General features: G+C 45.9%; 2 protein-coding genes across 4 annotated transcripts in view; both read right to left on the bottom strand.

Annotated features, from left to right (window-relative positions):
* Positions 1-2,745: 2,745 nt before the first annotated feature.
* LOC139228750 (E3 ubiquitin/ISG15 ligase TRIM25-like) lies at positions 2,746-14,309 on the bottom strand. The gene is made up of 6 exons (XM_070860068.1): positions 13,746-14,309; positions 9,854-9,949; positions 8,364-8,597; positions 7,436-7,458; positions 6,478-6,626; positions 2,746-3,475 (listed from the first exon to the last, which is right to left on the bottom strand). The coding sequence occupies exons 1-6, from the start codon at positions 14,307-14,309 to the stop codon at positions 2,928-2,930; spliced, it is 1,614 nt and encodes a 537-aa protein (XP_070716169.1). The 3' UTR covers positions 2,746-2,927.
* Positions 14,310-22,998: 8,689 nt separating this feature from the next.
* Positions 22,999-24,434, bottom strand: part of cherp (calcium homeostasis endoplasmic reticulum protein) — an 84,430-nt gene continuing 82,994 nt past the window's right edge. For all 3 annotated transcript variants that reach the window (XM_070860064.1, XM_070860065.1, XM_070860067.1), the window contains exon 19: positions 22,999-23,619. In XM_070860064.1, coding sequence (XP_070716165.1) covers positions 23,582-23,619 — 38 coding nt within the window. In that variant the 3' untranslated portion in view covers positions 22,999-23,581. The remainder of the gene's footprint in view (positions 23,620-24,434) is intronic.

The raw sequence follows: 24,434 nt of genomic DNA, 5'->3' as shown, positions 1-24,434 counted from the left end.
CAAGACTTCCCTGCTTTTATACTCTATCCCCTTTGCAATAAAGGCCAAGATTCCATTGGCCTTCCTGATCACTTGCTGTACCTGCATACTATCCTTTTGTGTTTCATGCACAAGTGCCCCCAGGTCCCGCTGTACTGTGGTACTTTGCAATCTTTCTCCATTTAAATAATAACATGCTCTTTGATTTTTTTCTGCCAAAGTGCATGACCTCACACTTTCCAGCATTATACTCCATCAGCCAAATTCTTGCCCACTCACTTAGCCTGTCTATGTCCTCCTGCAGTCTCTTTATGTCCTCCTCACACATTGCCATTCCTCCCATCTTTGTATCGTCAGCAAACTTGGCTACGTTACACTCAGTCCCCTCTTCCAAGTCATTAATATAAATTGTAAATAGTTGGGGTCCCAGACACATGAGGACAGATCACAGGTTTTGATCGCATTCAATTCACTCTGCCTCCAGTGCAGTGTCTGGTCACTCTGCCCCAGTGCGGTGTCTGGTCACTCTGCCCCAGTGCGGTGTCTGGTCACTCTGCCCCAGTGCCGTGTCTGGTCACTCTGCCCCAGTGCCGTGTCTGGTCACTCTGCCCCTGTGTTGTGTCTGGCCACTCTGCCCCAGTGCCGTGTCTGGTCACTCTGCCCCTGTGTTGTGTCTGGCCACTCTGCTCCCTGTGCTGTGTCAGGTCACTCCTCCCCAGCATGGCCGCTCTCTCCCTCACTGGCTTCTCTCTGAGGTTGTTGCTATAGTCTGTTAATCAGTCTAACTTTGAGAAACTATTTCAATTACTGTATTGTATAGGGGTATATTGATAGGGGCCTAGTGTATATTGAGAGGTGTGTGTGTGTGACTAGAGATATACTCAAAGTCCATCGAGTGTTATCCAGATTTGTTGTGCTATTGCTGAGAATAAAACAGCTCCATTTTCACTATCCTGAAGGACCAAAAAAGATTAGAAATATTTTGGGGAAAGTACATCTTACACCATATTTTATTAAGCATTTATTTACAGCCCAGTGCAGGACAACTATTGCATATCATTTGGCAGGAAGAAAATGACCCAAACCTGATTTTATATAATTGTATCTCATGTACTTCGGTCACAATGTGGTGCTCTTGTTGTCTGTTCATTATTAAAATAGATATTTATGTTAGAATGTAAAATAGAGAAATATAGTTTTAAAAATTCTAACCCCCACTGAGAACAATACAACTACATCAGGTAAGATTTATTCCACATACATAAACGTTTAAAAGTAGAATGCATTGTAAATATTCAGGCTGTATTACAGTGCCTTCCTCACATTGATTATATAATCCAAACATTTCTGCCTGGACTGGGCGGTGCTAAAGCTTGGTTGTTGGTACATTAATAGCACTGGAGGAATAATTAACAAATGTGGAAAAATAGCAATCTGTGCCATTGCAGTGAGATTCACTTTTCAATAGCTGGCTTTGTGGTGTTCTTGGTTGTGCTGCAGTAACCCCCATCTTTTCAAATGAAACATACTCCATACACCACAAGTGAGGTAAGTAATGGTAACAGTAAAGTCAGATTCCAACCCCCTCAACACAGCAGTGTGAAATAGCGAATCTGATCTAGGGCAGCAGTGGGCCACGACACTTAGTCTCAGTGTCTCTGAGCTAGGAAGGGGATACAGTCCGCCAGGGTTCTCCATCTAAACATTATCCAGTGATCCACTGGAAAGTACATGTGCCGGCAGGCTGGGTGAGAATAGGATAGACTTGTCTATGTTTCTAGCTGGGGGACGTGGTCCCAGTGTGAGTGAGTTCAGTACATGGTGCAGGAATTTAAAAGAACAAAGGCTGAAGGACGTGACCCATAACACTGGACCATAACGTTGCCCTAAGGGCCCCTGACCCAGCCAAGTCTCCACTGTAAGGCTGGAGAATGACTGCAGCAGGACTTGGAGGCCACAGTTTAGCACAGGCGGTGGCCTCTGGGACAGAATTTTTAAAACACCTTTTGGGATAGCAGGGATATGGAGGAAGCCCTTGAGTTAAGGTGCAAATGACGGGGAAATGATTGCCCCGCACTGAAAAAAAACTTGCATTTACATAGCGCCTGTCACAAAGTCAGGACATCCCAAAATCCTTTACAGCCAATTAAGTACTTTTTGAAGTGTAGTCACTGTTGTAATGTAGGAAACGAGACAGCCAATTTGTGCACAGCAAGCTCCCACAAACAGCAATGTGATCATGACCAGATAATATGTTTATCAGTGTAGGTTGTAGGATAAATATTGGCCAGGACACTGGGGAGAGCACTCCTGCTCTTCTTCAAATAGTACCATCCACCTAAGAGAGGTGGACATCTCGTCAGAAAGACGGCACCTCCGACAATACAGCTGCACTGGAGTGTCATTCTAGATTTTGTACTCAAGGCTCTGGAGTGGGACTTTAACCTATGACCTTCTGCCGCAGAGGCCAGAGTGCTACCACTGAAGCAAAGCTGAGATTGGTGCCTTGCAATGGTTCCTCTAGGGTCGGGGCGATGGTTCCATTGGTGTCATGCATGACAGCTGACTGGAGGAATTACCAAGTGGCACCAGAGCAAACATGACACAAAACCAGAGGAGCCATTGCCTGGCACCTGAGGAGCCATTGCCTGGCACCGAAAGACCATCGCCTGGCACCTGAGGAGCCATTGCCTGGCACCGAAGGACCATCGCCTGGCACCTGAGGAGCCATTGCCTGGCACCAAAGGACCATGCCAGGCATCAGAGGACCATTGCCTGGCACCGAAGGACCATTGCCTTGTGAACATAATACCAATTAAATCATCAGAGGGCCCCGATGCAACTGCGTGGGACTGGAGGAAACATGTCTTTAAAGGACGAGTATTCTTGCAGTTTGCTTTTGGTTCGATCACTTCCTTTTTGTGCATGGAGTATTATCAGTGCTGTAATTAGCACTTTAGACTGCACAGGGCCAGGGATGTAGTGAAATCAGCCACTCCCAGAGCCGGGTAGAGGGGCTTGGTGAATGCTTGCGGCGGGAAAGTGTGTAGCAGGGTGAGTTTCCTGTCTGACACACTGTAAAACGAGATCATTCCAGCCTCAAAATCCACGTACACTCCCACCCTGGTGGGCATCGGAACCGTTAGTTTAGTAACATTGTTATTGTGCAAGGCTGCAAGGCTCCTTGGCTCTGAGTACAGACACCACGACTCCTTGTTCTGTCCCAGTGAACACTCTTTACCCTCGCCCTTCCGACTCAAGCTCTCATAGCACATTCCAATATCCCACCGACGGCGGTCCCCTCCCACCTCCACCTCCCAGTAGCAGCGGCCACAGCTCACTCTGTCGGTGCACAGAACCTGCCACCAGTGGTTGAATCTCTTCGGCGTGTCGGGGTAAGGTTGCTGGCGCTTGGATCCTGATACAGAGCGGTTACTGTCGGACAGGACGAGGTGAGGAAATGCTGTGCGAGAATCCAGAGTCGGTGTCAGTCCATCTGTGAATGAGAGGAGTAGCTTGAGAAACCCCGGCCATTTACCCCGGGAAAGGGAGCTGTCTCAGTGATATTGGAACAACTGCTGGGTAGAAATATTATATGGAATTTACAGCACATTCAATGCTGGTGTCTCTGCTCCACACGCGCCTCCTCCCACTCTATTCACAGAGTAACTGTTTGTACTGTCTTCCCCCCCCCCCCCCCCCCCGCCCCGCCCAAGCCAAAACAACATGTTGCCTCTGGTCCATCCAGAAGCTGCCCCAAGGCCCAAGCAGCCGAACGTATCCTCCATGCCACCGACCGGGCCCCCCCACCCCTCGCTGTGCCCCGAGCGGGGAGAGAGAGAGAGACATGGGGGGAGAGAGCCTAGGGGAGAGGGAGAGAGAGACATGGGGAGAGAGAGCCTTGAGGAGGGGTGGGGGGGGAGAAGGAAGAGAGAGACACAGGGAGAGAGAGCCTGGGAAGGAAAGAGAGAGACATGGGGAGGGGAGAGAGAGACATGGGGGGCGGAGGGGGGGGGAGAGAGAGAGAGATGGGTGGGGAAGAGAGAGTCACAGGGGGGGGGAGAGAGAGAGAGAGAGACTGGGGTGGGGGGTGAAGAGAGAGAGACACTGGGAGAGAGAGCTTGGGGGGGAAGAGAGCCTGGTGCAGGGGAGGGGGATAGAGACACAGATGGGGGTGGGGGGATCTGAGAGAACTCAGTGAAGACAGATCACGTTCTTCCATCCTCCTGGTGCGTACAAGGTCAGTGCATGTGTTACAAGAGGCAATGTTGGGGTGGATGAAATCCAGAAGTCATGACATTGTCAATATTCACTTCATACCAAATAAACCTGCTAACAATCCGCACACGATGCTCCATCTACGGCTGGGGGCGGGGGGGGGGGGTGGTGGGTAAGGTCATGCATTTGTGCTGGGGTAAGGGTCTTCAGCTGTGAGAGGGATGCACTTGCGCTAGGGTAAGGGACTTCGGCTGGAACTTGGTGGCTTTTGGGCAGATCTATACTCTGCTTTTGAAGTCAAAATGGATCGAATTATAAATTGTAAAGTCAGTCAGAACTTGGGCTGGGCTGTTCCAGTTACACATTCCAGAGGAACTTCAGGGTGTGGCTTATCCTCCAAGAGGACCAATTAGCAATCGATCATTTGATAATGGAGAACCAATCAGAGAAACGGCTGCCTTTCAGTTATTACAAATAAATGCATCCCTCTATTTACTACATTTCAGTCTATCAGCATATCCTTCTAGAGAGAGACGGGGGATCGGAACGAGAGAGAGAGACGGGGGATCGGAACGAGAGAGAGAGACGGGGGATGGGAACGAGAGAGAGATGTGGATCGGAGCGGGGGCGGGGGAGAGAGAGGGGGAGATGGGGAGGGAGAAGGGCGGAGAGAAAGGGAAACAGGGAGAGGGAGAAGGGGAGAGATGGAGACAGTGAGAGAGGGGGAGACTGAGGAGAGAGAGGGGGAGATCGGAGGGAGGGAGAGAGAGGAGGTTAGGAACTCGTGGGGGGGTGGTACAGAGTGCAGTGAGAAGTGGGGATGGTGGAAGAACGTGATCCAGGTCTAAGGGAAGGGGGGAGGGTGTTGAGAGCGAGACCGTGATCCAGACTGGTAAGACTGGATGAAATTTGGAAGTCACGACACGGTCACTATACACTTCCTACCCAATAAACCTGTTAACAATCCGTGACCCACACACAATGACCTATCTATGGGGGTGGGGCGGAGTAGGTCCGGAACTTGTTGGAGGTAGGTCAGGAACCCGTGGGGGAGGAACTTGGGGGGGGGTGGCAAGGTCAAGAACTTGGACTGGGGAGGAGAATGTCAAAGGATTGAGGGGAGGAGGTCAGAAACTTGGGCAGTGGTGGGATGGGGCAAGGAGCTGCTTTGGGGGATGGGAGGTCTTATCCCGTGAGAGGGAGCCCTGTCTGTTGTAAGTAAGCTCTGTTCTGCTTGGAGTCGGCAGTCAGAATGGCTCGAATTACACTTTGCAAAGAGAAACTGCTGGAAGTGTGTTATCCTCCAAGAGAACAAATCAGCAATCAGGACTTGTCATCAAGAGGGCCCAATCAAAGCTTTACGTGTTGCAAATTAACGCGTCCGAAACAAAATAATTGGAGGGAACATTGGTTATGTGTCATATATGGGACCTTCCTCATCCTGAAACCTCCACGTGCACTCAGGGAATTCCTTTGAGCCACCATGCGGAATTTCTATCAGGAATTGATCGCTTCTCTATCGATATTTTGTTTTTAGCTCAACCTGTTTTCCAACATTCCCTGCTTCTATTTCCAATTTAGAAATTCTCGCTTTTTAAAAAATTTCTGATTTTTCCGAACCCTTTTCAAATAATTCATTTTTCTAATCAGTTTCCCCTCTCACGACTCTTTCTCTTTTGTCGTCTCAATACTCTCCTGCTGTAAAGGGTGTGTTATACTCCTGCTGCTATCTTTGTTTGCTGAAGGTCTTTTAGATCTTCCATGAGACCACAACTATGGACACTGTAGCAACACATAACACCATGGAAAACCCATGGAATACTTAACACAGGAGTTGACAAGGACTCAAATCATCGAACCCTGAAATATTTCTATCCCAGGAGCGTGAGTGGGAAGTACTTTGGCCTATTGGGATTCCACCCAGCAGAAGTGAATGGGGATTATAATGCTTCACTGCTTTGGACACCCCCAGTGTCAGCACCAAGCTGCAAGGGTTGGAGAAAGTGGAGTTATTTGGTTATGACAATTTTACAAGCCCGTGCTGGCCATTCTGAACCCTGCCTACTGTCGGCATGCACTGCTCCCTGATCCACAGACTCTCTCTGATACATGCTGTACATAGATAGAGATAGAGCTCCACTCTGGAGCATGAACCCCTTTAGTCTCTGTCGATTAAAGCCCCACCTCCCAATGTTTCATTCATATCTGAAGAAGGTGGGAACGTTGCTGGGCGCTGTGCGCTCTGTATCCAAGTGCGCAGCTGTTTCCGTAGATACTTACACATACTGACCAGGAAGTTACTGCCCAGGGTTGGCAGGGGCGCTGCCACATACTGCCGTTGGACCCAGTCCACCAGCCTTTCTGCAACAGTTATACCCACATCAGAGCTGGGAGTCGGTGCTATGAATGGTTCAGACGCATCCTTCATTCTAAAAAAGAAAGAACTTGCATTTATAATAGTGTCTGTCATGACCTCGTGATGTCCCAGTGCGCTTTACAGCCAATTAATTACTTTTGAAGTGCAGTCACTGTTATAATGTAGGAAAAGTGGCGGCCAATGTGCACACAGCAAGCTCCCACAAACAGCAATGAAATAATGACTGGATAATCCGTTTAATGATGTTGGTCGAGGGATAAATATTGACCTGGACACCAGGAGAACGCTGCAGCTGTTCTTCCAATAGTGACATGGAATCATTACGTCCACCTGAGAGAGCAGACTTGGTTTAACGGCTCATTTGAAAGACGGCACCTCCGACAGTGCAGCACTCCCTCAGTACTGCACTGGCGTGTCAGCCTGGAGTCTCTGGAGTTGTAATTAAACCCACAAATTTCTGACTCAGAGAGCTACCCACTAAGCCATGACCGGCACATGAACCATTGAGACGAGGCGGTCCCAGTTACAATTCCAATCTGTATTGAGTCATCTGATTACAACTGGGCCAGGTTGCTACATTGGCCTTTCTATTCTGGTCCAGTGACTGGGGTCAAAGAAGGCCTTGCTGCAAGTCTATGTGTTACTTTGAGTGAAGACAGGATTGGGCTCAGCTGTGATCCTCACAATGTAGAGCAGCCATTGAACAATCACCAGACACTCACACAAATAAAGAAATGCTGAAAGGTATTAAACTACAAACATTAGAAATTAATTAAACAGAATCATGTGCTTTTTCAGATTTATTAAAATATTACTGAGGGTAGGAAATGTCACAGAATTATATAAAATATGTGCTCTTACCTATCTGCCATTGAATTAAGCCCCTGTAATGAAACACACATTGAAAACAGTGTAAATAACAGTATCACAACCATCTATATTATATAAAATATCCTGGCCTGTGATGCAAATATTGTATGTTCAAAAAAAATTCATGGTATCATTTTTATTAATGTTTATTTTATGTCAAAACTAGAACTTTGTGTCTTTGAAGAAAATACAGTCTAGATATATATTGTTCCGACATTCCTCGAGATTCTCCCAACCTCCTGATGTGACCCGTGCGCGATCAGCAAAACTCTCAATCAGCATGTCTCCCTGTCTTTACCCCTTTACCCCTTTCTCCCCTTTAGAACCTGTCTTTACCCCTTTACCTCTTTCTCCAAGGGTTGTGCCAATCTGCCGGCGTTTCCAGGTGGGGAAATTTCAGGTGTCTATGTCATTTAATAAAAATCAATATTTAAAACCGAACCTAGAACAGTACCTTTGATTGGAATATAGCATTTTATGGATTGAAGAGGGATTTGTTCTCCCTACTTGACTCCTCACCATATCCCTCATTCCCTCCTTGCCAGAAACACATCTTGAACTCACTTATATTGCTCACTACATTGGCGTTCTCAGATAATGGATTCCAAAACTCGATTATCCTTTGGGTAGAAAAAATCCCCCCCCCCACCCCCCCCAACAACTCCCATCTTACTGCTAACTTCCTAACCTTTGATCCTTGCCCCATGGGATTCAAATCATTCATCACAAGTAAGTTTGCCTGAATAGAATTTCTCCATTCCCTTCATAATCCTGAAAACTTCAATTAGATCGCTATCCAAATTCCTAAATCATAAATTCCTAATATTCCAGAAACGTCTATCCATCGCCTGGGATTAGGTACTAAGACTGCACACAATGCCCGATATTACTGCAGGTATTGAGACAGGTACAGCCTTACCTGTATAAACACAAGCTCTTCATTGTGCTTCAGAAGGTCACTGAGATCAGAAAAAGACTTTTCAAATTCTTTCACTTTTGTTTCCAGCTCGCAGATCTTGCCATTGATCTCTGTGGTCAGACTACTCTGTTCAGTGTCCAGATACCGCAGGACTCTCCTCTCCTCCTTCTCAATGTGCTTCCTCAGTGTCTCGTATTTCGCTTTAATTTTCGTATGTACGATCCTTTTCACACTCTTAAAGTGCAGAAGGAGTTTTGTCACCAACAAGCACAGATCACATCACCTCAGCGCCATTGTGACAGAAGAGACTATTACAGATGAGAGAAGCCCTGCAGTCCTGCCCTTGGTCAACACTTCCTTTTTACCCATGGCAGAGCCCACCACAGGTTATGTTGCTGAGTAGCACAAATTAAACATAAAAACATAAGAAATAGGAGCAGGAATAGGCCTTTCGGCCTCTCAAACCTGTTCCGCCATTCAATAAGATCATCAACCTCAACTCCACCTTTTGGCACTATCCCCATATCCCTTGGTTCCCTTAATATCCAAAAATCTATCGATCTCTTTCTTAAATATACTCAACGACTGAGCCTCCACAGCTCTCTGGGGTAGAGACTTCCAAAGATTCACCACCTTCTGAGTAAAGAAATTTCTCCTCATCTCAGTCCTAAATGGCCAACCCCTTATTCTGAGTCTGTGACCCCTGGTTCTAGACTCCCCAGCCAGAGGAAACATCCACCCTGCATCTACCCTGTCAAGCCCTGTAAGAATTTTGTATGTTTCAATCAGATCACCTCTCATTCTTCTAAACTCTAGAGAATATATGCCTAGTGTACTCAATCTCTCCTCATAGGACAATCCCCCCATCCCAGGAACCAGTCTGGTGAACCTTCGTTGCACTCCCTTAATGGCAAGTATATCCTTCCTTAGGTAAGGAGACCAGAACTGTGCACACTACTCCAGGTGTGGTCTCATCAGGGCCCTATATAATTGCAGTAAGACGTCTTTACACTTATACTCAAATCCTCTTGTAATAAAGGCCAACATACTATTTGCTCACCAACTTTTCTCCCCTTCCACCCTCTCCTGAAGGTGTTGGCATTGTGCAGGGGTGTGATTCCATGGGCAATGGGCAGCTTTTGGCACCTCATGTGTAAGCCTTCAGTGAGTGCCAGCAGGCTCATGCATCATAGCCAAGTCTATTGTCCTCACTCAATGCCCACACACTTCCCACATGGGTGCTGGACAGCAAGTGGGAGAAGGAACCCTTGGTTGGCTTTGCCCTTCCTAAACCTGGGGTGGGGGCATTGAGGTCAATTGCAGTGCCCCAGACTAAGATCAACCAGCTCAGCACAGACCGGGATCGGAACTCGGGACCTTCCCGGTCGGTATAACTCAGCTTCCCCACTGAATGAACTCGCTGGGCCATCCTCGGACTGAGCACACTGCTCTGGTTTTGCTCTGGTTGCTGTTTGACAGGCTCCTCCTACCTGTGCATTCCTCTTCTCTTTGTGAAGATCACTCAGAGCTAATTGAACAGCTTCAATGTTGTTTCGGATCTTCTGGAGCTGATGTTCCAAATTATTCTAAAGTGGGATTATTGGAGACATTGAACACATTGTGAAGGTCAGGTTTATGTGCAAAGGATGCTTGTCAGAAGTTTCACATTGCTCTAAAAATGACAAGGTGACCAAACCAAGATGCACGAAGAAGAGCATCGCACTTACAGTTCATAGCAACAACATTCACTACTGAACAAAAATAATGACTGGTCAAAAGAAAGAATGAAAGACTTGGATGTATTTAGCACCTTTCACAACCACCGGACATCTCAAAGTGCTTTACAAAGCGCCAATGAAGTACTTTTGGACTTTAGTCACTGTTGTAATGTGGGAAACACAGCAGCCAATTTGCACACAGCAAGCTCCCACAAACAGCTATGTGATAATGACCAGATAATCTGTTTTTGTTATGTTGATTGAGGGATAAATATTTGCCAGGACACTGGGGATAACTCCCCTGCTTTTCTTCGAAATAGTGCCGTGGGATCTTTCATGTCCACTTGAGAGAGCAGATGGGGTCTCATCCGAAAGATGGCACCTCCAATAGTGTCAGCATAGATTTTTTGTGCTCAAGTCCCTGGAGTGGAACTTGAACCCACACCTTCTGACAGAGCCAGGAGTGCTGCCCACTGAGCCACGGCTGACACTGGGGGAATTATTATCAAAAGCACTACTACAGGAGAATGAGGCAGGTTCAAGTACTTTAAGAAAATGGGAAAGGAGAGGTGGCAGACCACCTGAATCACCAAATAATGGAGGGCCACATGCCCACCAATATCCATGGATTCATCAGTCTGGCCCTTAGAGCCACACGATTGCCTTCCAAAGAAAGCAATTTCTCATAGGACACATGGCATCAACACACAGGTAAAGTCAGCTTGCCTCAGTTGACAGCACTTTCACCTCTGGGTCAGAAGGTTGTAGGTGGAGCCCCATAGTGGGCTCATATCTAGGCTGACACCAAGGGAGTGTTGCAAAAAATATAAAAATAAAAAAGCAAATTATTATTTAAATGGGGAGAGACTACAAAATGCTGCAGTACAGAGGGACCTGGGGGTCCTTGTGCATGAAACACAAAATGTTAGTATGCAGTTGCAGCAAGTAACCAGGAAGGCAAGGGGGGTAGAGTATAAAAATAGGAAAATCCTGCTACAACTATACAGGGTATTGGTGATACCACACCTGGAGTACAGTTTTGGTCTCTTTATTTAAAGAGGGATACTTGTTATGGAGGCAGTTCAAAGAAGACTCACTAGGTTAATTCCTGAGATAAAGGAGTTGTCTTATGAAGAAAGGTTGAGCACGTCGGGCCTATACTCATTGGAGTTTAGAAGAATGAGAGGTGATCTTATTGAAACATATGATTCTGAGGGGGCTTGATAGGGTAGATACAGAGAGGATGTTTCCCCTCGTGGGGGAATCTAGAACTAGGGGGCATAGTTTCAGAGTAAGGAGTCGCCCAGTCAAAACGGAGTTGAGGAAGAATTTCTTCTCTCAGAGGGTTGTGAATCTTTGGAATTCTCTACCCGAGAGAGCTGTGGAGGCTGGGTCTTTGAATATATTTAAGGAGATAGATAGATTTTTGAATTACAGGGGTGTTAAGGGTTACGGGGAGCGGGCAAGAAAGTAGACTTGAGGACAAGATCAGATCAGCCATGATCTTATTGAATGGTGGAGCAGGCTCAAGGGGCCGTATGGCCGACTCCTGCTTCTATTTCTTCTGTTCTTATTTTCCCTGGTGCTGTCCTTCAGACCAGATATCCTTATTCACCTTTTCCGATGGTTCATTTGGACATTTCAGACCACACAACACTATTCAAAGAGTGTTCTGATGCCATGGTCAACCGTCAATGTTACCAAAACAAGCAGATTAACTTGTCCATCCCATTGCTGCTCTGGGTCATTGTTAGGGCAGAATGGCACTTCTGAACGTAATTCATTGTGAAAAGAGATTTAAGATGCTGTAATGCAATGTAAAAGTAAGGTTTATTATCTGCCATGCTCTTGAGGTTTGTTGGATATTTCTGGCTATTAACTGTCTTAATAGACACACAGTGAGATTTGTTTTTAAAGATCAGCAGTTATGGTGATCAGGATCAATGATGGATTGATGGATCAAGTCTTACTTTCCATAGTAAGATTTCCCACTAATACTTACATTGGGCTGCAATACCTTGTAACAAGGAAGGATCAATTTTGAAGTGATTTCCTTTGAATATTCACTGCCAGGAAGGAATGTCACAGCTTATGGGAGCCAACTGTGCCTGGACTGACCTCCCTTGCATATAAAAGCAGCCTCAGCTATTTTCTCTGAGCATCAATCTTTGCAAGTTGGAAATGGTTCAGGGCAATTGCACCGTGCGACCACTCTGACACAACGTGTTGCAAGGCGTTGAGACACTGCCCAAAACTAACCAAAGCGGTCTGTAGTGGGCAAGGATAAAATCATCAGTGGTTAGCTGGCAGATTGCAATCGCAGGTAAAAACCTGGAAGTTGAGAGCACTCTTCTCTGCTGCCTGCAGCATCCCTGTCCTAGAAACACAAAAAATGCTGCAAGTACAAAGTAAGTCAGTCAGCATCAATAATGAGAAAATAGGTTTATGATGTTTCGAATACGTATCCTTCCTCCTTCCTTCACAAGCTCCAGCTCATTCAAAACTCTCCTGCCCTGCCCGTATCCAATCCCCCACCAAGTCCCATTCACCCATCACTTCTCCGCCCTCATTGATTGGCTCCCGACCCGCAAATGTCTCAAATTCAAATTCTTCTCCTCGTCTTTAATCTCACTATAGCCTCTGCCCTCCCTGTCTCTGTAACATTCTCCAGCACTACAACCCTCCTCACCAAACACTCCATCCCCCTGATTCTGATCCCTTCTGCATTCCCCTTTCTTTGGCCCACCATTGGAGGCCGTGCCTTCAGACACCTAGGCTTCACACACTGAAAGTCCCTCCTAAGCCTTCTGCAACTCCACCTCCCTCTCTTGTAAGTTCCTCTTTCAAACCCTCCTCTCTGACCAGGTTCTTGGTCACCCCCTGTTGCTGTGGTTCAGCGTCTGTTTTTCTTACCACTCTGTGAAGAGCCTCGAGATGTTTTCTGCTTTGAAGGCGCAATATCATTGCAAGCTATTATATCCCAATTGCACCAACATTCATTAGTTAAACAAATTTACAATGTTTTCATAAAACTAACTGAACAAAATGGATGTTCTAATTATTGCGCTTACTGAAAATCTGAAAGCAGTGACTATTGGTGAAAAGAACCTTTGCCACTTCTCCAGTTAAAGCAGGTGCCCCCAGGTCAAGTACAGCAAGCCTCAGATACAGAGCGATGCCCTTAAAGTGTCCTCACCCTGACCTGAGCATCACCCTGTACTGGTCTCGCCTCTTGCTTCAATACGGTGCTATTGCCAATGATTCTGTCTTCAACGCTCCACAGAGCTCCCTCTTTAACACACACACACACACACACAATTCCAGCTTTAATTCCTCTAATATTCATTTTTAAACACTGTGTCGAATATAAATGAAATATAAAAAGCAAAAGTAATCTAAAGTAAGTCACAATTAAATAAGCAATTTTCAAAACAATCAGTAACAATATTAGACTGGTCATATCCATGATGCCAAGTCACACAACTAATATTGATTAAATTAGATTTATAATGGTTATACAGCAAGAAATGAAAAGGATGGTAAGTCTCGAACCAGTGCAGGTGCAGGTGCAGGTGCCTCGCCATGTTTGTCACAGCCCCTCCTTAAGGTCGCACTCACTCTCACTCAGCACTGCTCTGCTCTGCAGCACATAACACACACCTACCCTCAGCTCCTGCTCTCCCTCGCTGATGCTCCCACACCGGTGGTCCCTGTGTTTCCCGATCACAGTGCAGAGGGTGCACACACACACTTGGTCATCGCGGCAGTAAACCTTCAGCAGCTCCTGGTGCTCGGTGCATTTCCAGCGGGACACGTCCGCAGTGGGACCCACAAGAAGATGGTTTTTAAACACGGCGCTCTCGGTGTGATGTCTCAGGTGTTCAGGGCACATCGAGGCTTCGCATTTCAGGCAGGTCTTGGCGGCTGGGCGCGGGTTCTCGGTGCAATAGTTGCACAGAACCACACCCTGGGAGATCTCCAGAGCCAGGTACCTCTGCACTATATTAGCCAGCTTGAAGTTGCTGTCCAGCCCAGCCCGCTGTCTGTACTCTGCTCGACATTCCGCACAGGAGTACGTGACCGTCGCCGCATCATTCCAGGTCTCTTCAATGCAGGTTCGACAGAAGCTGTGTTTACAATCGAGTATCACAGGGTCTGTGTAAATCTCCAGGCAAATAGCACACGTTAATTCCTCCCCTAAAGCCTCCTGGGCTAAACCGGTTGCCATGTTCTAGTCGGAGATCTCAAATGTTCAGCACTATTGTGTTGTTGCAATTTGTGCAGAAGACAACAACAGGAGATTAGCAAAACATCTATTGATCCCTTGTGTATAAGGGTGTGTAACTGCATCTGTCAACAGCACTCCAGGGCTGGTGTACAAATACCCAGAATCAGAGAACAAATCATTCACACACTTACTAGATATGTTTGAGTAATTGTAAAAGCAATGAAATTGTTTTGACATTTTATGGACAAAGCAGACCAGGGTTAATCCATGTCAAATGTAAACACAATAAATGCTGGGAACACTCAGCAAGTCAGGCCGCATCTTTGAAGGAACAATGTAGCCCTTGATCAGAACAATGTAGCCCTTGATCGAAAGATATTACAGATACACAGAGCGAGAGAAAGGAGGCAGACCAGACACACGAGGAAAAGAAAGAGATTGGGTGGAAAATAAAAGATGGTAAACTGACAGAAGTGATGCCATCGTGAGACAAGGAGAAACAATTGGATAAATGAGAGTCTGGTGGAAGATACAGTGGTGTTCCATAGGATTCGGTTCTAGGACCACGGCTTTTCTTGATATATATTAATGGCTTGGATGTGGGTGTACAGGGCACAATTACAAAAATTGCAGATGACACAAAACTTGTAAGTATAGTGAACAGTGATGTTTCTATGTTTCTAGTGAGGATAGTGATAGACTTCAAGAGGACATAGACAGGCTGGTGGAATGGGCGGACACGTGGCAGATGAAGTTTAATGCAGAAAAGTGTGAAGTGATACATTTTAGTAGAATGAGAGGAAATATAAACTAAAGGGTACAATCCTAAAGGGGGTGCATGAACAGAGAGACCTGGAGGATATATGGGCACAAATCATTGAAGGTAGCAGGGCAGGTGAGAAAGCGGTTAAAAGGCTTACGGGATCCTGGGATTCATGAATAGAGGCATGGAAACAAAAGCGTGGAGGTGATGATGAACCTTTATAGAACATTGGTTGGGCCTCAACTGGAGTATTGTGTCCAATTCTGGGCACTGCACTTTAGGAAGGATGTAAAGGCCTTAGAGAGGGTGCAGAAAAGATTTGCAAGAATGGTTCCAGGGATGAGGGACTTCAGTTATGTAGATAGACTGGAGAAGCTGGGGTTGTTCTCTTTAAAGCAGAGAAGGTTGAGAGGAGATTTGATAGAGGTATTCAACATCATGAGGGGTCTGGACTGAGTAGACAGAGAGAAATTGTTCCCATTGGCAGAAAGGTCGAGAACTAGAGGACACAGATTTAAGGTGATTGACAAAAGAACCAAAGGTGAAATAAGAAAAACTGTTTTTACGCAGCGAGTGGTTAGGATCTGGAATGCCCTGCCTGAGAGGGTGCTGGAGGCAGACTCAATCACTGCTTTCAAAAGGGAGTTGGATAAGTACCTGAAAGAAAATAAATTGCAGGGCTACAGGGAAAGTGGGACTAGCTGAAATGCTCTTGCAGAGAGCCGGCACGGGCTCGACGGGCTGGATGGCCTTCTTACGTGCTGTAACCATTCTATGATTCTATGACTCCTGGGCCACTGTAGCAGGGGTATGGACCACCCCACCAACAATGTACTGATGGGGGAATCTCCATCCCGAGCTCCAAACTGCTCCCTCCCTCACCCACCCTGGCAGTGTAGCAATGGGGGAACCACATCCCAAGCACTAACTCACTCCCTCCGTCCCCCGTTCCAGTGTACAGGACTATAAAGATCTCTCATGGCATGGTTTATGATAGATTGTATAATTCTTGCTAATATTTATACTAATGTATGATGTAGACTTACGTATATCATATTCTCCTTGAATACTCCCACTTTCCTCCCTTCTACCTTAATCTTTACCTCTTCTTCCCACCCTGGGAAATTTGCCCCGTGTGGAATTGCCCCGCAGAAGCGCCGCTGCCAATCGGAGCCATTGACGGCTTTCCCTAGCGGGGAGCTGTCTGTGGCTGGACGGTGCGTCCGCCCTTAAAGGGGAGATCTTGCTGCCGGCGACTTCATTTTATTTTTTATTGTCGGTCATGGTGGCCACGGCCGCCCGGCACCCCCTCTTGGGTGCCAGGCCGCTGGCCCGGTCGAAATCTTCCCCGGTGGCCCAGTGGACCGAACTAAAAACTTTGCAAAGTTCGTGGCGGTTCTCCCCTTTAACTGAAGGGGCGGGACGTTGTGACGCGTCAGTGTGACGCTGATGACTTGGATCGACAGCCGTTCCGACCTGCCCACACTTTGCCCCGTTTCAAGAAAAAAAACAAACAGCTGAATTTCGCCAGATTGTCCGACCCATACATTAGGGTGCATTGAACACTTAAATAATGGTAGATGCGCCCCGTTTGGGGCAGAGGGGAATTTCGGCCCCAAGACGTCTTACTGCAATTATATAAGGCCCTGGTGAGACCACACCTGGAGTATTGTGCACAGTTTTGGTCTCCTTATCTAAGGAAGGATATACTTGCCATAGAGGGAGTGCAACGAAGGTTCACCAGACTGATTCCTGGGATGGGGGGATTGTCCAATGAGGAGAGATTGAGAAGACTAGGCTTATATTCTCTAGAATTTAGAAGAACGAGAGGTGATCTTATTGAAACATATAAATTTCTTACAGGACTTGACAGGGTAGATGCAGGGAGGATGTTTCCCCATGGCTGGAGAGTCTAGGACAGGGGACCACAGTCTTAGAATAAGGGGTTGGCCATTTAGGACTGAGATGAGGAGAAATTTCTTCACTTAGAAGGTGGTGAATCTTTTGAATTCTCCATCCCAGAGGGCTGTGGAGGCTCAGTTGTTGAGTATATTTATGACAGAGATTGATAGTTTTTTGGATATTAAGGGAACCAAAGGATATGGGGACAGTGCAGGAAAGTGGAATTGAGGTAGAAGATTAGCCATGATCTTACTGAATGGCGGAGCAGGCTCGAGGGGCCGAATGGCCTACTCCTGCTCCTAATTCTTATGTTCCTCATCTCCTTCCATATCTCCACATTAAACCCCAGTCCCCGCACCGTCCGACCCAAGATAAACGTATAGAATAATAGACAAACAGTACAGAAGGAGGCCGTTCAATCCATCAAGTCTGCGCCGCTCTTTCAAAGAGCAGTCCAGTTAGTCTCACTCCCCGGCTCTTTTCTGATATCCCTGTAATCATTCTCCTTCAGGTAATTATCCAATTCCCATTTGAAGGCTACTATTGAATCCGTATCCACTACCCATCAGGCAGTACATTTCAAATCCTAACCACTCGTTGCGTAAAAAAGTTTTTCCTCATGTCACCTTTTGCCAATCACCTTAAATCTGTGCCCTATGGTTATTGACCCTTTTTGAAATTGAAAACACTTTCTCTTTATTTACTCTATCTAAAGCCTTCATAATTTTAAATACCTCTGTCAAATCTCCCTTTAGTCTTCTATGTTCTAAGGAGAACAACCCCAGCTTCTCCAGTCTATCCATGTGACTGTAATCCCTTATCCCCGGAATAATTCTGGAAAATCTCTTCTGTACGTTCTCCGAAGCTTTCAGGTCCTCCATTCCCCCCCCCCACCCCGCACCTTCTCTGTAACCTCCTCCAGCCCTACAGCTCCCTCAAACTCTCTGTTCCTCTCACTCTGATGCATATCTCCCTCACTTCATACCACTGTTTGTGTCTTTACCCTCCTTCAGTGCCTTTCCCCATGGTCAACTGGCGCAGGACCTCCCCTGCCCTGTCTCTCTATCTCCCTCATCTCCTTAAAATCCAACTCTTTGACCAAGCTTTTGGCACAGGCTTGATGGACAAGAGTTTTTTTTGGATGTAATAGTCTTTCATAGACTTTCACAATGCGACTGTACATATGGTTGATGCTAATATCCAGTACAGCCCTGGAGTATGAATTTCCAACCAGAAATAAACATGTACTCTCAAGTACTTATTTTCGACCAAAAGCCCCAGGGCAGAGCTGCCAATCACCCCTGATCAAAGACACAAATGCATGATTTTCCAGCTTTGATAGATTATTCAACCTGTAAATAAATCTTAGTTTTAGCCTCGCTGCATTGGTCTGACAGTATTATTTTCTATCTTTCGACAGTGAGGGGAACAAGGTGGGTATCTCACATGATCTCCAGTGGGTGATACATCAATTAGAGGCAATGGCCAATGCTGGGCATCTTTTCCCATACACGGCATATTGTTCAGCTGTCAAGGGACCTATATAGCCTCACCTTGCCCACTTTATAAACTCACTGCTCCCTCGCTGGTATTAGCAGTATATATCTGCATTGTGGCTATCTGTACATGTGCCCCCATCCATTTTATATCTGTTGATGCACACAAGCTAGGTCCCACCAACTAGTGCTGCCCATTTAACAGCAAAATTCAGAAAAAAAACCATCTTTGAACCTGCAAAATTACAATTGTTCATCAGTACCTTGAAGAACCTCCCTCACGGGGGCTACTCTTAACCCCTTTCTCCCCCCTCTCCCCGCCAATTTAACCTGAGGCTCCATCAGTTGCATGCCACGGATAAAGCCAATCATCTGATGCCACATCCCTTACCAACAATTATGCATTGGATGAGAGCCATGGTTTGATAAGTAATCTCCTATACCACTGGCCAAATAGTAGAAACACTTTAATAATCAGATGAACTAATTCATGAACAGGCCCAGACAGTTAAAAACATCAAGAGTGTAGCCCTGAAAAAAGTGTTTGGAAGATTTAATTATCCAAGGAATGAGTTGCACCTTGGGATCATCTCTCAATTGTGTTCGTCAGTCAGAGCCGAGTGGAAACCATCACATTTTCTGCTCGTGATGAATCAATACCAAATACCAGGCCACAAGTACAAATAGTTCTAAAGGAATGGCCTTTCACTTTATTGGCTGCTTGATGCTCTGCTAGCTCAGAACACATGGGCATATGTTCTATAACCCAGCTGGCAATACATTGCTTTGTGATTGGGTCACCTAAAATTCTCCAAATAAAAATACTGAAAAATTTTTAGCCTTATTTAAGCCAGCAATTTTCCCCAATTGTAATGGAGTTGTAACAGTTTCTACCTGAAAGCCTTCAGGGAGACTGGACATTTGCCATTGACTGGACTTGGTGTTCTGGGCACCTCTAGTCCAGTCAATGGCTGAATCACTACATCCTCAGCTCCTCCATGGTCTACTATGGAGCAACAACAATCTTATTTTTCCCCCCCAATTTCTCGAAGTTTCTTCCAAGTCTAACCAATAGCTACTAACTCTCCTCTTCAATGGTGCTTATTCATCTATTGACATTCTTGGCTCAATGCATTGTTTTTAAAAATTTGTTGCGGGATGTGGGCGTCACTAGCAAGGCCAGCATTTATTGCCCATCCCCAATTGCCCTTGAGAAGGTGGTGATGAGCCGCCTTCTTGAACCGCTGCAGTCCGTGTGGTGAAGGTGCTCCCACAATGCTGTTAGGGAGTTCCAAGATTTTGACCCAGCAACGATGAAATAACGCAGATATATTTCTAAGTCAGGATGGTGTGTGGCTTGGAGGGGAATGTGGAAGTGGTGGCGTTCCCATGCGCCTGCTGCCCTTGTCCTTCTACGTGGTAGAGGTCACGGGTTTGGTAGGTGCCGCCAAAGAAGCCATGGCAGTGCATCTTGTAGATGGTACACACTGTAGCCATGGCGCGCCGGTGGTGGAGGGAGTGAATGTACAGACCAGGAAGCTTCCAGGTTTGATCATTGGTCTGTGCTGAGTTACTGGATCGCAAGTGGGGAACTGGGTGGTCCTGTGTCCTTGAGGTGGCAAGAGGCTGCCCACTCTTGATTTCTGCTGAAAGATGCATATGTGGAACCAGACTAAGCTCCTCACCCATGGCAGTAAAATAACATGTTGATTGTTGCTTTAGGCTCACATGAAGGAAAGCTCCTGCAGTAAGATAGCAGTGGGCTGTTGGTACTTGCAGAACTGAACTATAGCACGAGTCACCGCTTTTAAAGGCGAGGGTGGAAGGCCTAAGAAGAATTCTCAAAAGGCCTTGCAGGACATTACTGGAGAGGAGTTTCAACAGTACCATTACAAACAGCCCATTTTCTGGAGGGTCAGCTATATCCAACAGGTAAAAACCCTTATTGAGAATTCCACGCAAGAGTTTCTGTTTGCTGATATGAAGCACACTCCTTTCTGCAGGATCATCATAGGCAGTCCCTCGTATCAAGGATGACTTGCTTCGATGCCAAAAAGAATGAGTTTACAGGTGTTTCAATGAAGGACCTAATATTCCAGGTCCCGAACTACATGTTGAAGGGTGGAAGATGCCTGTATGTGGATTTTTTTTAACCGTGGGGTGGCTGTTGCACTCCAACCACCACACGGGCTTAACAGAGCTAGGTCTTGGTCCAGCGGCAAGGATTAACCAAGGATTAACTGGAGACCAGCTCTACTGCATGGACCTAGTGCGCACACATAGTGCTGGCTCATGCTGCCCCTGGGCCCTCGCCTCTCCTGGGCCCCGATCACTCGCCGCTCCTGCGCAAGGACCATCAGCAGGTCGGGGCCTTCAAAGGAGCGTACCACTTCAAGGTACAGAGCGTGCTGGAGAGCGATGGCTGTGAAGGCGGCGACTGGATTGGACGGTCACCATAATCCAGGTCACGGATTGGAGTGTGGGCAGGTACAGCAGGAGCGGCGAGTGATCTGCAGGATACGCCCCTATTTAAGGCCAAAGAACTTAGGCACAACTGGCGATAGGAAAGGTTTAGGAGCTAAATGTACATTGGATTTAACTGTGGCATTCAATTGGCTAAAAACTCAGCCGAGTTCTGGTAATCCTCCTGATTATTCAACTAGGACCACCCTGGTAGGTGGCAAAGATGATTACCTGAGTAGAAAGTACCCCTGTTGCCCTCCCTTCCCCCCCAGTCCTACCACGAGCCAGGCTACATGACCAATCAGCTGTAGTGTCTTGAAGACCTGCCTTATTGAATCTTCACAAAGGATTGACTTGGTTCCAATCTCCAAGAGTGGCATCACAAGGAGACCCCTTGGCAATGCACTCCTTCAAGGAGAATGGTCATTGGACAACATACCAGCACAATTTGAGTTTTTGGAGGAACTTCTCCTGAACTGGAACGGGATAAGAACATGGAGGTGAATAGCTAAATAAGTACACAAGGGAGAAAGGAATAGGATATGCTGAAAGGGTGGGAGAAGGCTCATGTGGAGCATGAACTCTGGCATGGGCTGCTTTCTGTGCCGTACATTCTGTGATTACACTACAGTCAAAGACCATATCCCATGAACAGCACCTTTTCCCAGACGTGGTTTGCTGAACATATCCCAACTTCCACTGCAAGTAGGTCCTGCTCAATGGTCAGATGCACAGGGATTGCTGTTTGTAACCGGGTCCTTCAACTTTTAACCTTGAGTCATTGATCATTCCACATTTCCAAAAGAGTAAGGACACAAATCCATAAGTTGGATGGCTGGGGAGGAGGCCGGGGAAAGAGGGGCAATCTCCAGCTTCTCATCACCAAGAGTTGCTATTCAAGATGGCAGAGAGACCAGAATTTTACACTTCACTTCACAGCATGAACATTCATTATGAGTGGGCCATAAAGCAGAAGGAAACAACTTTTGAATAGGTGCAGCTACCTTGCTCATATTAATGAGCTTCTAAGTGTGCAGTGTCTGAACATACTGGGATTATGACCTAGTCCACACTTCACCATGCAGACACAGAAATTACCTACCTGTATAAAATATGGCTTTTAAAAGTCAACTTCTGGGCCTGGGCAGAGGAAATTGTGCTCTATAGCAAAGCACTGTCCACATGCAATCGTTATTAGTTTATTAAAAGCCATTTAATCAACTGTGATTTCTTATTGGAAGTTGTATGATGATGTTGCTATAAGCAAGTTCTCTGTAGTTTGATGACGAGGACGTTGCTATAACAGAGCTCTCTGCCCTCACCGTTATAGCTGCACTAACGCTGATAACTCCAGGCAAGTTACACAAGTGCTTGGTGATGGCGTTATACCAAGATCCACTTGTGCTACGAGTGGAAGCGAGATAGACGACAGAAATATGGGCATATCATGAGAGGAACCTGCTCAAACCAGTGTTAAGGCGCATTGAAGATCGGAGCTCTGAACCAACTGCATATTTACTGTTCATTTGGATTCTGTTGGAGGCTGTGCCTTCACCCGCCCAGGCACCAGGCTTTGAAACTCCCTCCTTAAAACTCTTCGCCTCTCTTTTCTCCTTTAAGACACTCCTTAAAAACCTACTTCTTTGACTAAGCTTTTGGTCATTTGTCCTAATATCTCACGTGGCTCGGTGTCAAATTTTGTTTCATAACGCTTCTGTGAAGCGTGTTGGCAATTTTACGTTAAAGGTGCTATATAAATGCAAGTTGTTGTTAAAATAGTGATCCCGATCTAATATCTCAGTGTGACATATTGTGTGATAATGCTCCTGTGAAGTGCCTTGGGAACGCGTTACTACGTTAAAGGCGCTATATAAATACAATTCAACAATGTGCGATCATAAGGAAGTTGTTTGTTTTAGTTCGGACATGGATGTCTCTATGCAAGCCGTGCATGTGACTTATTTCCTAGAATGAGAGGAACGTTTATCGGCACTGAGCAGGAAGCTTAACGGTGGCCAAAACGGAGGTCTGCACAATAAACAGAATGCGTTTAATTAAGAAGAAATTACTGATCGAGAAATTTTATTCCTGCAGTTCAGATGAACAGGTTAAAATGGTTCACAAAAGTCATTACATTAGCTCTAGTCTAATGGGTGATCAAACAAGAGAGTGTTAACAATCCAGACACACCTCTCTATAACCGAACACAAAAGGGCAAGTGAAAATGCTTCAAGAGTTCAGAGTCCTTCCTTTGTACACCACAGAGGAGACAGTCAAAATGTCCAATTTTAGGCCAACACAAACATTTACAATTTGTCAGAATAAAAATTCTCATCCAATCACTGATGCCTACAACTTTGCACTGCTTCACTTTAAAAAAAAGAAACACTGGGTAAAACACATCATTGTATAAGCAGGTACCCCAAGTGAAAATGAGATTATTATAGTATGTTCAGATCTGCATTAAGATTCATTAGGGATTTAGTCCTCTGCTCGTGTCCCAGCCCCGAAATAGTCGGTACATGAGGCCCCCCGTGATCGATCAGTTCAGCAGTGAGTAGCTTGGGGTTATAAGTCCCTATTGTGTTACGGGAGTGATGTCACCATCCGAAGCAGAACAAGCACAGCTCCATCCTCTCCCGCATGCTTCACTCTGGGGGTGGTTGCTCCTGTATTTCTTTCTTCACTGCAGTAACAGAAAAATTAAAAAGGTCATAAAAGGAAAATCCCAGCAAAACAAAACAAATATAACAATGTATGTAATAAATCCTATCTGGGACCATGACAAAGGTTTTCTGCCGTCACCCAAAGCAATGTACTTTTCGAAAACTGTTTCAAATATTTCTGTTTCCTTGCATTTTCCAGTCAACCTCAGGTTAATTTTACTAAACATGTAGTGGTCCTGTTTAGTAACGCAGTAATTAGCAGTGAACCACCCTGAACTAATTTAACACGTCACTAGAGGACGGGAGAGCCAAGGACGTTCTGTCCAAAAACTGCGAGCACTCCTGTCTCTGCTGTAAAATCACAACCGAGGCATTACTTGTTTACAACAGGATGTATTGGTTTGAGTTGCTGTTCAAGCACTCAGGAAGGGCAACGACTTACTTGAACTCTTCCCATTTAAGAACAGGGAATGGTCAAATTTTAGCATGTTAGTAGTCCTCCAGTACCACATCTGCAGCCAGAGAGGATTGGAAAATGATGGTCAGAGCCTCTGCCATTTCCTCTTTTGCTTCTCTTAACAGCCTAGGATACATTTAATCCGGGCCTGGGGATTTATCCACTTTCAAAGCTGCTCAACCCCTTAATACTTCCTCTCTCTCTATGTATATTTCATCTAAATGTTTTGAACCTTGTTTACTATACAATGTATAATGATATTTGTAATAATTTTGATGATTCTATTTAAACAAATGGGTAGAGATCTGTGTAATAGCTACATCGAAATAGATGCATGATGGGGAACTGAGTGTTTCCACAACACAGGCAGTACTGACC

Source organism: Pristiophorus japonicus, chromosome 18, assembly GCF_044704955.1.
Source record: "Pristiophorus japonicus isolate sPriJap1 chromosome 18, sPriJap1.hap1, whole genome shotgun sequence".
NCBI lineage: Eukaryota > Metazoa > Chordata > Chondrichthyes > Pristiophoridae > Pristiophorus > Pristiophorus japonicus.
The sequence above is the reverse complement of the archived record's forward strand: the minus strand, read 5'-3'. Positions and strand labels throughout refer to the sequence as shown.

What these genes read in the sequence shown, in the direction of transcription:
- LOC139228750 (XM_070860068.1), bottom strand. Translation starts at nt 14,309, where the DNA reads ATGGCAACCGGTTTAGCCCAGGAGGCTTTAGGGGAGGAATTAACGTGT. An exon ending in AGGGAGAGCAGGAGCTGAGG is followed by an intron (nt 9,950 to 13,745) that starts GTAGGTGTGTGT and finishes ATCCCACTTTAG; the next exon opens with AATAATTTGGAACATCAGCT. An exon ending in AAGAGCTTGTGTTTATACAG is followed by an intron (nt 7,459 to 8,363) that starts GTAAGGCTGTAC and finishes GTTTCATTACAG; the next exon opens with GGGCTTAATTCAATGGCAGA.